This window comes from Juglans microcarpa x Juglans regia, chromosome 1S (assembly GCF_004785595.1).
Source record: "Juglans microcarpa x Juglans regia isolate MS1-56 chromosome 1S, Jm3101_v1.0, whole genome shotgun sequence".
NCBI lineage: Eukaryota > Viridiplantae > Streptophyta > Magnoliopsida > Fagales > Juglandaceae > Juglans > Juglans microcarpa x Juglans regia.
Genome location: NC_054595.1, coordinates 24,441,431 through 24,457,277, shown reverse-complemented (window position 1 = coordinate 24,457,277; position 15,847 = coordinate 24,441,431). Strand labels below are relative to the sequence as shown.

The following is a 15,847-nucleotide window of genomic DNA, read 5'->3' as shown; positions in this document are numbered from 1 at the left end:
AGGATGATGGTTAAACTGGACGAATACCGGAAGTTTACAACATGCTATGGCAGTAGCCGTTATTTTCTCAGTGGGTTGGATGTGCTATGAGGTAATGCACACACACTGGAACTTCCATATGTTTAAGAAGAAAAGGAAAAAGAATATGAACTACTGACGTGTTCTAGAAAGTCTGCTGAATGACCTGCTCAACTTATAAAAAAAAATTGCTAGTTGAATCTATAACCGCCTCTATAGAAATTAGGGAATGTGAAGATATCATAGAGGTTTTCATTAACCCTTGGAGGGACAAACAGTAACGTCAAAGCTTATCAATTCCTTAATTATATGGTAGCTAGGTGCGCAGATGGATTCAAGCTAATTAAAGTTTATAGGATGCATAGTAAAAGTAAGAAAAGTTTTTTTAAAAGTACTCGTAATTTTAGGACAGGTTGGATTTAGAATGCCTGAACAAGATGGATTGGATTTGTTTCAATTTAGTATTTTGTTTCTTTAATCCTTGCACTGTGTTATCCTTGTCCGGATAATGGAGTCACATCTTACCTGATCCTCATCTTTGAACTTTCAGCTTCATATAAGGTCATTGATAAAATATTTCACCCAACTTGGTACTTTGCAGCTTTATTTCAAATCTACAGATGTATACAATGAGAAGTGGCAAACAGCATGGATCATCCCAGCGTTTTGGCAAGTCCTGTCATTCTTTCTCCTATGTGTTATTTGTGCTCTTTGGGCGCCCTCTCAGAACTCAACACGGTAAAGCCAAAGAAAAAGAATTTTTTTTCTTAGTTAAGGAACTCATTACCACATTTGGCATGACAGATATGCTTGCTCTGGAGATGTGAGCGAAGAGTTTGACAAGGACGACACAACACTAAACCTCATAAGACCGGTCCGAATGCCTTCTAAGGATGTTCGAAGTGCACCTGAAGCTACACCAGTGCAAGGTAGCAATGGAGTATCAAACGGTGATTCGGAAGCAGACAAGATCGAATAAATTTAAATCCGGTTGCAAATCTGGTGTCCTTCTTGTAATACCAAATTCCCAATAGCATGTATTCTCAAGTAGGGATGAAGACACAAAACATTCCCAATTCCAGGTTACGACTCTCACTTGACTTGGCTTTTCATTTGTTATTTCTGAAAATTTCTTCGTTAGTGTTGTCTCTCTGCCCTTGTCAAATTATTTATTGAATTGCTCAGTTATTGGTGTATGAGATGAGAATATAAATTTAAGTGGGTTCCCGTGCTCCTGATTCTTTAATATGATTATATGAAATTGATAGCTTTTTCATGCGAAGCTAAGGTCTCGAGTAGTTTCAACGACCTGATTTACATGTCGTTTTTCCTTCTTGGTTCACTTGAACGACAACTACAACTCCACTTTCTATCCTCCTTGATTACTAAACTCCACGTCGTCTTTGTCCTTGCAAAGTGCGAAGTGCCCGTAATCTTGATTTGGCTGAAAAGGCTTCTTATGTGAAATTACGACACTCGATGATTCAAATGTTTGGGTGGGGATCACGCATCAGATGCAAGTAGATATTTTTTTCCTTCCAAATATTCTTAAATGCAAGGCAGCAAAACATGGCAATTATTTTCCTGATCAATGGTTTATTTTTCTTTTCTTTTCTTTATTTTCTTTTAAGCTATCTAGACCCAAACAGAAGTTTGAGGCTCTAAGCTACAACAAAATTCTCACTGTTAGTGAATCAACCAACCTTAACACCTCGACATTTAGATCAATAAAGAAGGAAACTTATTTTGCCAGGATAGTCTTGACTACGAGATATGAGCTTCTGGAAATTCCAAACCACCTACAGAGGATGCGGCCTGGATTGCCAGCAATATTACATGGACTTTAACAATCTGAAACTTATATATGCAAGGTTTTTAGCTACCAAACATCTTGAGCAATTCTCCGTTAGTTTCCCATCAAATTGTGGACGCTTTGTCTAATCATACTAACTCAATCAGAGCTGGAAACATTAATTACATGGTATAAAAGTCACAAGAAGTCTGAAAAGGAAACTGATTCCATTTCCCATATGATCACAGCCAGAAATGCAACATGATACAAGATGCATCTAAAGCTACAAAAGGGAACTGCTTGTGGACATTAAAAACTGAAATAAAACACACATGCAACAAATTCCAGTATGAACAAAAGAAACGAAAAATAGAATGTGCTAAGCTAGGAGAACAAATCGAATGCTTACAGAGTAGAAAGCATTCGGGCCGAGGAACTTGGCTTGTTCCGGAGAGCTCTTCACAGACAAGGTGATCTCGCCCATCAGAGAGAACATTGAATGATGAAATTCAAGCGAAACAGAAAGCTCAGGAAATCCCAGATTGACCAGCCACAACATCACCCAGCCACTCCACAAAAAGCAATAAAATAAAAGAATCTGTACTAGGTTTGTAACTCTCAACTTCACTCCATCAATGAGATCTCCTTCTCATCATGTTCTGGGAAACAGCGTATCCTTCGAAGAAATCCAAGACAGCAGTCTCCAAATCCTCTGCAGAGTACTTGATGCAATTCTCCGGGTGCCTTCCGCTCTCCAGATGGCTCCTGAACCGCCCAAGAAACGATCTATAAGCTGGGATCAACTTCTCAGATATGGATATTCGCAGCTCCTCCCTGAGCTGAGTATCGGGCACCAACCACGCTGCTTGAGTCCTGTGAACCTCCTCAAACATGGTGTTGAACTGCTTGAACCTCTCTCGCAAAGCAGTCTTGGAAACGCCAGACGAAAAGCTCCCACTCACATGCAATCCCTCATCTCTCAAACAGTGCAACACCCCCATCCAACTCGCCCTCTCGTAACTAGTCGCGGCCTGCCTCAACTTTCCGGATAGCTTCTTCAGATAGTCGTCTCCGATCATTTCTCTCAGCTCCGGCAACCCTTTCACTTTCTGGACAATGTAATGCACGTTGTTCATCATAAACAAATGCGCTAAGGGTGCTTCCTTGTAATGCTTCGACTTGCCCTCCAGATTGAATTGCAAAATCACAATCACCCAAATCAAATGAAGCGCCAAAGGAGTCCTTCCCTCTAGCTCCGCAAACTCCATATCCGGAGTCGTCGGATCACCCGAATACCTTGACCCCGTAGACGGTTTTGACACGACGAGGTTATTCATAGTCTGCTTGTAATCCGGAATCAAGCTTATATAATTCATCACGTACCTCGTCAGCGGGTGAATCGTCCCTCCCGGCACCGGAACCCTCGATGGCTCCCGAAGTACCGCGTTCTCGAACTCCGATAAGATTCCCCTTGCTGCCTCCGAAAGCCGAGATAAAATCTCCGCCGCCTGAGTCCGAATCGACTCGGATGATTTCGATTCGAACACGATGTCGATGTCCGGTATCAAATTCATCAGCTCGTCGTGGAGGTCAAGGGTTTTGAACAACTTCTCGGGGGATCTCCGGCTTATACTAATCGCCTCGGCAAAATTGAACAACTGGAACGCCGGGCCCTTAACCGTCTCCAAGAAACACTCGTCGTCCACGGATGTTCCCATTTCTTCGAATATCTGTTCACAGAGCTTCTTCTCGCTTGCAAACAAAACCCTGACGCAGACTTTTGCGGCCCGTATCCACCGCCGTATCTTCGTCTCCAGCTGCTCCCACTCCAACCTCTGAATATCGCCGATACTCAGTTTTTCGATCCCTAGCCTCCGAAAACTCGCGTCGATTGCCGGTTTTCGGACGCTGCCGTAGACTTGAATGCACTCGCGGAGGTAACCGGCGGAGATCATCCTCTCGGCTATGCTTCGGAGGTCGAAGATCGCATCTGAAGGTACCAGATCGATCTCGCGGATGCTACTGGTGGATCTGTAGCTCGATCTTCTGCTGGAGTCCGCGAGATCCCCTCCTTCGAAATGGTCGTCGACAAGGTCTCCGAGTTCAGCAGAAGGAGTACGAGGAGTAGCAGAATTAAAAGAAGAAGAAGAAGAGTGAACAGAGGAACTGGGATCGCTGGTGATGCTGGTGAACGAGTCGGTCTCGAAGGGAGAGGTGTTGGTGAAGAGGATGTTGCGGAACTCTTCCTCGAGGCGAGCCATGGCGATCTTGATGGTGGCGTTGACCTTGTTGCCGCTCTGACTATCGAGGGAGGTAGAAGACAACGAGAGTTGGATTTCATCGACGGCCTGTAAGTACCGATCGACCTCCTGGCGATCGGACTCGAAGATCATTCTATCTCTCGCTTCTTCGCAAGCCGTCCAGTCCCACACTAGAATTATCTTCTCCGCCGCATCTAACAGTATTCTGCAATCCTCCGGCGGCGGCTCCATTCCAAGAAAAAAAAAAAAAAAAAAATCTTATCTTCAAACGAATAAATCTGGTAAAAGCCGGTGCTTTAGTTGGTGGTGGAACTATTTGGACTGAGATAGTAATTGGTAAGAAAAATATGGAGCTACAGAGAGAGTTTTGGAGATAACGGCTATGCTGATGGCGGCGATGATGGTGGAGCTCAGGACATGCATGTATGTATGTATGAATGGCTCCGCTCTCTTTTGCATTCTGGTTTTTTTTTGTTTTTATTAAAATATTTTATTTCGGGGTTTGTCTTGACAATGAATTTTTGGAGTACAAATTGCATACGTAAGATATTACGAGAAATTAAGGACTTGGTGTTGACAATTAGACTTTACTTGTGTTTGGCTGCCACTCTCTCTGTCTAGATTCTGTTTTGGGCCTGTCACACTTGTTTAATCAATATGCGGTAGAAAATTATTAATTGTTAAATATTCTCAGAATCTGAAAATAATTCTAACAATACGATATTTTTATAATAAAGTAGCATTTCACATCATCCATATTGAACAAATAATAATTATAAGAATTTTTAGTTTAAACTGGATACTCATAATATCTAAAATATTTTCATAATATCTCATTACTATTTAATATTTTATTATTATTTTATTATTACTATTTACAAAATACTTAAAAATGCTATTATTTTAAAATTATTGCAAGAGTGTAACCTGGCACTTTAAACAGATACATCTTATCAATGAGTTTTGACTGAATATTAATTAATCCTTTGCAGTGAAATTAGACCACAACAGCTCTTGACCTATTTGTCCGTACCATCTAAAATTTGACCAAGATGTAAAAATTTGGCCTACATTTTAAATAAGTTATCTTATTTATGAGCTAAAGTAGTTTATATTATTCTCTCTCTCCAAACAATATCATTTTCACGATACCTTTTCTCATAATTTCTAAGTTTTTATATATATTAATTTTTAGGTTGTTGGATATAACATGAAGCTAATTTTCTACATATTCTGATCCTTTTATTGGAAATTATGAAAATAAAGATAAAAAAATATATATTTGATATATTTTTAATAGAATATGAGTTTAAAAAATAGAAAAAAAATAATTAAAAAATGACTAAGATGGTTAATCGGTTCAGCTTTTGAATGGGTAATTAAAAATGGCATAATTGACTACAAACTTTGCATAAGGATATAGCTAAATCAATACTAATGCTCTTAGTGGATGAAAAATGTTATTTATCACCTTTTAAATCGTGGTCTCTTGATATATTATGAAATGATTAGTAAAACATGGAATAAAATATAATCATTTGATGTCGCATATTTCATGGATGAAATGGTGCTTAAAATAGAGATATCTTGTATGGATCATTTATTCATTTAGTTTGCACTCGTTATTGCTATTCGGTTGGTATTGTATTGTACAGGCTTGTTTGTTTTTACAACTCCTCCTAACTCATATTATTTCATCTCATCTAATTATTACAATTTTTTCAATTTTTGATATAAAATAAAATAAAAAAATTTAACTTTTTCAAATTCTAAAATAAAAATAATATTAAAAAAATATATTCTAATAATATTTTATTTAATTTTTAAGTATAATCTTAATTCATCTCATTTTATCTGTAAAAACAAACTAGACACTTACACACCTCTCGAAGCCAAAAAAATAAAAAAATAAAAAAAATAAAAAAAAAAGGCAAGGGAAGGGAGGCCTGGAAGGTTACGAAGTTGGCGTCCATTTGTCCACGTCAATAACTATTTGTTAATAGTTCGGATATTTTTGGGACCTAAACTCGGCCCAGTGTTTGGTCCATCGAATCTGTTAGCTTACTTTGAGAGAGGGCTATGGGCCACATACAAGCCCAGTTGAAGATCGAGCAAAAATGATCGAGTGATGCGCTGGCTCTTACACCCGGCCTTCTCTCTAGAAATTAGCGAACCTCTATATTCAGGCTTTCTGCCTCGGTACCCTATTAAAATGGGAAAATATTTATTTAGTATAAAATAATTTTAGTCATTTCACATAATGTTAGCAAATGAAATCATTAAAATACTCCATGTTTTATACTAAAATATATACTATTCATTTCACTTGAAATAGATCAGAGAATTCTTATCCAACGATATCAACCTAGCTATCCACTACCAGTATTCGACATTCATTTGCATGCATATATCGTTTATACATGTATGTATATATATAATATACAATAATTACTATTGAAGGGTACAAGACTATTCTTTAATCCATCAAATTATTGTTTATATTTACAATATAACGACTGAATTATCAAAGTAATTAATTCATCTATAAACTATATATATATATATAGTTTATTAATTCATGTCGTGTGTGTTCCATTGATCTCACCTTAATATGTAAAATTAGAGTCTGTTGAATTGAAAAATTAGAGACAACGAAAGACAGTTCAACAAAGGATAAGTAGAATTTGTGTCGGAGATGATGATCGTTAATGTTCCCTCTTTATTGCTTTTGCGGATAGACATTGCTTCGTTTGTTTTCACAATTCCTCTCGATTCATCTCATCTCATTTCATATAATCATTAGAATTTTCTCAAATTTTCTTACAAAATAAAATAAACAATTTAACTTTTTCAAATAAAAAAATATATATATATTAAAAATATATACTCTAATAATATTTTATTCAATTTTTAATTTTAATCTCAACTCATCTCATCTCATTTACGAAAACAAATACGACAGTAGCTCGATGCTAATCTTTGTGTTGCAAAATTTTTGGAAACATTTTGAGATTCTAGTAGCTTTTTTTAATTCAAGAAAAACACTTTTTTTTTTTTTCATGTAATACCGTCCGAAACGTGCTTAAGGAAAAAAAAAAACATTTTAAAAGTTTGAGAAAGAAAGTAATGTTTGAAATTTACATAATATACATAAATTGGGTCCATATGCATTAATGAATTTTCATTCGACCTTAAGTTCTCTTCGCAAAAGGAAAAAAAGAACTTCTTCTATGATGATATACCAACAACTAATTCGTTTTTAAATACTTGGGGATATCCTCGCCTGATCAAAAATAGAAAATGAAAAAAATTCTTTACACAGATGATGAGAAGTCAAAAGGAAAAATTATTATGATCACTATGATGCCCTGACCGACTTGCATTAATGCTGTCCGAGGAAATCATCCTCCCAGAGTACCCGCCAAGGCCTTCATGTGAACTTCTTGATACGTGAGCTTGTGGCACTGAATCTGCATAGCCGTCTCGAAGCGATGGTAAGACATGCATTGCCCTAGCCTCCCCTTGCCCTCCCTCCACCTGTATCTCCTCTATCCTTCTAACAGCTTCCATCATGTCCAGCCGTTGCTCTGGGTACGTTTCAGTGCAAGCTGCACCTATGTAGAGAAGCTTTTTCATCTCAACGACTGAATTCCCAGAGCTTGCAATCTCTGGATCAAACACCTCAGATTCTCTCCCATCAGCAATGGCCGATGCTACCCATTGGACCACATCAATGCCACCCTTAGTATTGCTTAGATATTGAGAAGGATATTTCCCAGTAAGGATTTCAAGAATGACAATCCCTAGACAATAGACGTCACATGCAGGAGATAGTTGTCCAGAATGAGCTGCCTCCGGTGCCTTGTATGCAAACAATTCTTGCGCTGCATTTGCAGGGTTGATCAATGGGCTAAATCCATACTCGGAGATCAATGGGTCATAGTCAGGGCTGAGAAGAACATTGCTGGATTTGAGATTGCCGTGGGGTATGTCAGAGGATGCAAGTTCGGTGTGAAGATAACCCATCCCTTTAGCAATTCCTTTAACAATCTTCAGACGGGCAGGCCAATCAAGTTCTGTGGGTGACGGTCCACGCTCACCTAAAGAAGTAAAATAGTCTTATTAGGACTCATTACTCATTAATCTCGTCAGATAAAATAACCTAAATCACAAAAAATGCATATATAGACTTCGCATTATACGTGCATGGTCCTAAGCAGACAGAGGAAACTTGAACAATTCATGTTCATTTTTCCTTCTGATATTCTTAGTAGTAAGCTGCATAGGTTCAAAGAATCAAAAGTGCAGAGTTCACAAGGGTGTTTTTCTATCAAGTCGTACCATGCAATAGATGAAGTAAACTACGTCCGGGAATGTACTCGTAGACCAACAGCTTCTCGTCTTTTCGGTAATGGTAAGCCAAAGGCGTCAAGATATTCTGGTGGCGTTGGTTGGCGAGCCGCCTCATCTCTGCATCAAAAACATCTCTTCCAAGTGTATTCATTTCTTTCATCCTCTTCACCACCACTGCCACCCCATTAGCCATCACGGCTTTGTATGAAGACACCAATGCCCCATTTTCAAGCACTTCTGCGGATGCCTTCATCAAATCCGACAACCCAAAGACACCCTTTTCTTCATTCACCACCACCAATTCTCCCATCCCGACGCCCTTGCAATTAATGGATCCTTTACGGCTTGAGTTGTTGCCCCCTCTCGCATTGAATCCGCTTCTTTCCCATTTCGCACAGACTGAGACACGTGCACCTCAACGGCTTCTTCCTCGACATCTTCAGGGGCATCGAAATCTTCTCTATTTCGCCTAAACCTCACAACGAGCACAGCAACAATCGAAATAAACGCCACTACTGATGTCATGATCGCGGCAATCATCTTCTTTGAACCGTCCCCATTGCCAGTGGTCGGCTGATCAATTGCCTTTTGGCACTCCCTGCCCAACTTTTCCCCACAAAGTCCAGCATTTCCGGCAAAGGAACTTGCATCAAACCTAGAAAAGCTGCTAGCCGGGATTTCCCCTTCCAATCTGTTGTTTGAGACGTTGATTGATGTTAATGTCGGTTGATCTAAAGAAGGAATTTCTCCTACAAATTGATTGTTTTCAAGATGCAATTCCATTAGATTGGAAAGTTGAGCTAGTGAAGAAGGGATTTTGCCCGTAAGTTTGTTGTCAGAAAGATAAATTTTCTTCAAGGACTCCATTTTTGCGAAGTAATCCGAGGGAATTTCACCCGAAAATTGATTCCCTGACAAGTAAAGGGCCTTCAAAGCACCTAACCGGTTGAATTCGGGGATCGGACCCGAGAAGGCATTATTTGTAATGCTAACACTTCTAAGCGCCGGCATTTCAAGTAAGGCTTCAACATCTATTTTCCCCGACAAGTTCATTCCTTGAAGGCGAAGTCCTGCCACAATGCCATTGTAACAAATTAGTCCGATCCAATAGGCCCCTTCTTTGCATGGCAACGAGCCAGGCACCCAAGAACTTAGCGCATCGGCTTTTGTAAATGAGTTTTTGAGCTTAAGCAAAGCTTCAGACTCGATTATAGAATGCGTCGTGGGAGAAAGGACCAAGAAAATAGATAAGCAAAGATATGGCCGAAGGAGAAGCTGAGCCACGGCCATTACTCAGCCGGTATCTTGATGCCCAAGGAAGGCCTTCTTGGCCGCTGAAGATTTTGTTGTAATCTTCTTCTTTTTTTATTTTTATTTTTATTTTCTTTTTGGGGCCTTTCTCCGATTTACCGATTTTTGGATCTTCCTTAATTTGATGGGCTATTTGTGAATGGTGTGTATTCTTCTGGGAGAGAGTGCGAGGAGAGCCACAAAATCAGAGAAACCTAAGGGCTTTACGGAGAATGAAAAGTTGAATTGGTCAATTCTCAAACATCAGAACACCTCTTGATTATTTTAGTCTAATTATCTATATATAACTAGCAACTAATTTTGCAAAACTAACGGAATTTCATGTTATACGTTACCTACTGAATTCTATCAAATTTTTATAACAGTTTTTGTTTTGTTTTTAAAAAAAAAAAAAGTTTTTTTTATCATTTTCTTTATTAGTCTACTTCTATTTTTAAAGACACATACAAAAATGCCTAATAAAATAAACCAAATAATTCTATTTAAAGGTTTTTATATCACACAACATCTACGTATCATAATTTAATTTAAAAAATAAATTTTTATATTTTGAATCTTACTGATCTAATCTTAACATATAGATGGTGTGCAAGATCTTTAAATAGCATTTTTCAAAAAAATTATAAAATATTTGTTTTCAAATTCGTTTCCTAGAATCAGACGTTAGGCAGTGTAGCGGTTGAGTCTTGATGTGGTGTTAATTTTTGTTCTTTAAATAAAGTGAAATAATATTTGTAGTAGTGAGTCCATACATATTATATAATTATTTTGAAAAATAAATAAATAAATATAAGATTTACATTAAAAAATTAATTTTTAATAATAAATTATAATTTTTTAAAAACAATTTTATAATATTTACACACTCTGCGACAGTACGTACCATTACTTTTAAATAAAATGATTGCTTAGACATTCTCAATCCTTCTTTCTCGAGGGCTGGAGGCCCACCAAGCAACTTTGATAGCCTTCCTCGAGAAAGACACATGGCTGGTTAGGCTAACAACTAACCCTAGTTATGCGTTCTGTTGACATGTGTTCATGCAGCTTCTGTGCACTGCTTTTCTTTTTTTTGTGCAGTGTTTTTTTGTAGTTTCTTTTGTGTGATGTTGTTTCTAGGAAAATAAAAATCTAAAAAAAGTAGTGTCTTCAGACTTTGGTCCGAATGGAGTAGTGGTCCCCCCCCTCCGCATTAACGGGATTTGGTGGGGTTTGGTGAATCATACCCTGCTTAGTCGAGGTATGTGGCTTTGTAACCTCTGTCGTAGACAGATGTGGTATTTTCTCTAAAATCTAGATCTTTAGAGATTTACCGTCTAGACTAGACCATGTCAGACATGAAAGTGTACTGGGAAGCTACTAACTATTGTAATTGTCTTGTTTTTCAAATCAACTTTGTAAGTCCTCTCTAAATGAAGGGTTATATCCATTTTATCCAAAAAAAAAATTGGGATGTTAGGAGAAATGCATGTATATTATAAAATTAAAATATAAAAATGATTTTGTATTTTTGGACCTTTTGGTGCTTGTTATAGGTTGCATTTAGATATTTAAGTATTTTCAGGTATTCTGTGTGTTGGATGGAGGGGTACCCACGTGGACAGACCCTTCCCCTGCATGCGTTACAAAGCAATGTAACGCATGCCATGCATTACTACCATTTAAATGACATATTGAAGGCTGGCCTTTAAGACCAGCCATGTGGGGTGGACTATATAGCCTCCCTCAGTTGGTTTTTTTGATCATTTGAAATACAAAATTCTCTCTCTTTTTGTTCTCTCTTGAAATAGTATTTAGACTGTGGATGTGTTTAGTATTACTACAGTCTATACTACGTAGTACACTTTGCCACTAAAAGGAGACGCTTAAGATTTGCTAAACTGGATAAACTTGTGAAGCAACTTAGTAAGCTGTGCTTGAGATATTTTTCGTTGTGCTTTCTAACACTGTGAATAGTAATAAAAAAGTAATGATAGAATATTGAATAATAGTGAATAGTAGTGAAAAGTATGTAAATAATAATAATAAAATAATAAATAATAGTGAAGTATTTTCAATACTTGAGTATTGAAATTAGTCCTTAGTTTAATTTTGAAAGCTTGAAATTTGTTTTAACATTTTAAAAATTTTTTAAAGAAAGAAGATATGTACCGTAAATTTATAAAAAGTACTTTAAGATGCTAAAAAAATTAAAATTATACCTTTTTAAAAGCACCAAATTGATACTGTTGATGAAAATATCATGTAAATGACGCTACATTTTTTAAAAATCATTATAGCAAATTTTAAAATTGTTTTACGTGCATGTTAACCATACAAGAAACAACTTTTTAATACTATATTTTTTAATAAATTACAAGCTTCAATATAAAAGTTGGATCATCGGGAAGCAAATTAAGGCATTGCCTCCTATGCTCCCACAAAAATTGATTAACTATAACATGATATTTTCATTGTCAGATGAAAAACGATTTGTGGGAATTTAAAGTCATTCTATGCAGACCCTTTTTTTTAAAAAAAAAAAAAAAAAATAGGATTTACTCGAGAAAAACTCATTTTTTATAATTAATCTCACTTGTATCTGAGATTTTTCTTGTAAAATATAGTATTGTCATATCCTTTCAATTACACTTTGTTCAGGCAGCATATGCATCCCATGCAATCCATGCAACCCACGGCACATAGCCTGCAGCTGATGCAAATGATTCTAAGCAGCACGCACAACGGCACCTCATGCAGACTCCATACAACGTACACAGCAGCATCAGGAGCCTTCCAGAATAACCTCAACAAACCACCTGTTGTAACCAACTCATTTGCTAGCTGTAAAATTATCCTGACAAGTAGAGAATATTCTTTATTCTATGTATATATATTGAGAGGCTCTGCCTCATTGTTTTTGTAATGGAAACCATATAATATACAGAGCACAAATTCGAGCATGGTATCAGAGCATACCTATGATACCTAAGACTCCTCGTCCACCCTCCTCTTTTTTTTCTTTTTCTTTTTTCCTTTCCTTTGCTATACGGCATCATGTATGATTCCTCAACCACCCTCTCTTCCTCCTCTCATTCTCTACCTTTACTTAATTTCTCTCATATTTTCTCAGTGAAACTTACTATCGAAAACTATCTACTCTAGAAAGTTCAACTGGTACTCTACCTGCGAGGCCAACGTCTCTTCAAATACGTTGATGGTTCTTGCCCAGCTCCACCTAACCAACTACCTGATTCCTCATCCAACCCAGAATACGAAATCTAGGTTCAGCAAGACCAACTGGTCATGTCGGCATTAATATCCTCTCTTTCAGAATCCATCATTGCTCAGATAGTGGGATGTACTTCTGCTCGTGATGTTTGGCTGTCATTGGAATCTACTTATGCCTCTCCCTCTCAACCTCATTTAATTCAAACCCAACTTTAGCTTGCCTCCCTTAAGAAAGGTTCATACCCCATATCTGCTTACTTTCAAAAAGTCAAAACTCTCGCTGACACCATGGCTGCTACTGGACGTCCTTTGCCTTCCACCGAGTTTGTGCCCTATCTTTTGGCTGGCCTTGGACCTGATTATGATGCATTGGTGTCATCTGTAACCACACAACTTAATCCCATCTCTACTAAAACACTTATGGGTCATCTTCTTGCCCATGAAGCTCGACTACAGCATCACGCTGCTACTGCCTCTATTTTCTCATCACCTGAAGTCCCAGCAAATGTTTCCACTTGGTCTCCTTCTTTTAGTCGTGATCGTGCAACACGTGGTCATCCAAACTATGGTTGAAATCGTGGAGCTTGTTCGAGCACCCGTGGCCATGGTTTTTTGGTTTTACAAGTACATTCTCCACCTTCCTTAACTGACTCTAGACCAATGGGCCAAGTTTGTAATAGGGTTGGCCATACGACTCTTACTTGTATCTACCGCTTCAATCAAGCCTATACATCTATAGCTCCTACCTCAGCCCATTACAGTACCTCCCACGATACATCAAATGGAGCTTGGTACCCTGACACAGCGGCAGCAAACCACATTACGAGTGAGCTTGCCAATCTGAACCTCCAGTCTGCAGAATACCATGGTCTCGATCAACTTTATGTTGGCGATGGCTCTTATGTCCCAATCACACACTCTGGTTCAGCTTTCTTCTCCTCTTCTTCATCTCAATTTATTTTGACTAAACTACTATGTGTCCCTTCCTTTGCCAAGAACCTCATTTTATTTGTCAGTTTTGTTCAGATAATAATATATTCTTCCAATTTTTCTCTAATCGTTTCTATGTAAAGGACTGCACCACGGGGAATCTATTGCTCCATGGGACAACAACTAATGGACTTTATACTTTCTCACCACAGTCCCCTTAGGTTCATTCCAACTCACTTTCTTTTGTCCCACTATGACACTCACACCTTGGCCACCCTTCCCTCAAGGTTGTCCGTTATGTCCTTCTTCAACATGGTCTTCCTTTTGATGAAACGTCCTCTATGAATTTTTGTAATGTTTGTGCTATGACCAAGCATCATCGTCTACCATCTTATACTAGAACCATTAAATCTGTTACACCTTTTAATCTTATTTTTAGTGATTTATGGGATCCTTCACACCATGTTTCAACTAAGGGCTTTCAGTTTTATATATCATTTGTAGATAATTACTAGGGTGTAAAATTTAACCGAAAAATCGGATCGGCCCGAACTGGTGTAACAGGTTCGGTTTTGGACCGGTCCGGTCTGGAACTGGTTTCTGTAATTCCAAAACTGGCCAATATCGACCCGGTTCTATACTTTTTAGGACTGGACCAGACCAGTTCCCTATATTATATATTTTAAATTAACTTTTTTAATATTATATATAATATTTTTTACATTATATACAATTTATATGTATAATATATATAATAATATAAATTATAATTATATATAAGATAATGTTATTACAATTTATAATAAAAAATTTTAATCGTAAACGTGAAGATTTATTTGATCATATGTTTTAGACATAATATATATATATTAATAACATTTTATGGCCTAATAAATTCTCAACACATTCATTTTAATAAATACATAATATATTACTAATACTAATATACATCAATATATTAATTACATTTCGCTTTAATTAATTAGTATACTAATATATATTCGTATATTAATTATATTTTATCTCATAATACTAATACTATTAAAATTGGAAAACCGGACCGGAATCGGTAAAATTGGAGGTACTGGTTTAGGAGGGTAACCAGTGCGTAATCGGTTTTAGGAAATGCAAAACCGGTGCATACTAGTTCAGTCCTGAATTTTGTCTAAAACTAAACCGAACCGGACCGGTTACACCCCTATTAATTACTCTAGATATACATGATTGTTTGCCATGCAACACAAGTCTCAAGTGCTATCCATTTTTATTAAATTTAAGGCTTATATTGAACTACAGTTTAATACAAAAATTAAGCAACTTCAAACTGATTGGGGAGGAGAATTCAAATCTTTTTTCTGAAATTCTTTCTACCTCTGGCATTATTCACTGTCTTACCTGCCCTCATGCCCACACTCAAAATGGCATAGTGGAACGTAAGCATAGGCACATTGTAGACTCGGGATTGGCCTTACTTGCACACGTTTCTGTCCCACTAATTTTTTGGCCCTATGCTTTTCAACATGCCATATGTTTGATAAACGTGCTTCCATCTTCTTCTTTTCATAACTCATCTCCATTTTTTCTTCTTCACAAAACTGTCCCTGATTTTATCTCTCAACGCGTGTTTGGATCAGCCTGTTGGCCTTTAACTCGCCCATTCAATTATCATAAATTTGATTATAGGGCCTTTCAGTGTGTATACTTTGATCTAAGTTCGGCCCATCGAGGATCCATCTGTTATCACATTCCATCAAAACTTGTATATATCTCAAAAGACATTAAATATGATGAAGCCTATTCTCTCTTTGCAAACATCTCCAAGACCACGCCATTGTCTGAGTCCAAGTTTGTTTCTCTCTCACTTTTCAACTTTACTCCAGGCCAAGCTCAACATGCCTAGTCCATTCTAGGCCCAATCCCCATTTCATCTTTTTCACCAAACCTTCGTTCATCTCAATCTATGCAACCTAGT

General features: G+C 37.4%; 2 protein-coding genes across 2 annotated transcripts; both read right to left on the bottom strand.

The window, feature by feature from the left end:
- Positions 1 to 1,965: 1,965 nt before the first annotated feature.
- LOC121246568 (exocyst complex component EXO70A1-like) lies at positions 1,966 to 4,542 on the bottom strand. The gene is made up of 2 exons (XM_041144741.1): positions 2,220 to 4,542; positions 1,966 to 2,106 (listed from the first exon to the last, which is right to left on the bottom strand). Exon 1 carries the CDS (start codon positions 4,300 to 4,302, stop codon positions 2,443 to 2,445), a length of 1,860 nt encoding a protein of 619 aa, XP_041000675.1. The 5' UTR covers positions 4,303 to 4,542; the 3' UTR covers positions 1,966 to 2,106; positions 2,220 to 2,442.
- A 2,696-nt stretch (positions 4,543 to 7,238) lies between these two features.
- On the bottom strand, positions 7,239 to 9,833 carry LOC121245769 (pollen receptor-like kinase 3). Its single transcript, XM_041143627.1, is given in 3 exon segments — positions 7,239 to 8,171; positions 8,413 to 8,779; positions 8,782 to 9,833. Coding segments are annotated over 3 exon segments (2,067 nt in total). The 5' UTR covers positions 9,715 to 9,833; the 3' UTR covers positions 7,239 to 7,404.
- Positions 9,834 to 15,847: the final 6,014 nt, after the last annotated feature.

What these genes read in the sequence shown, in the direction of transcription:
- LOC121246568 (XM_041144741.1), bottom strand. Translation starts at nt 4,302, where the DNA reads ATGGAGCCGCCGCCGGAGGATTGCAGAATACTGTTAGATGCGGCGGAG.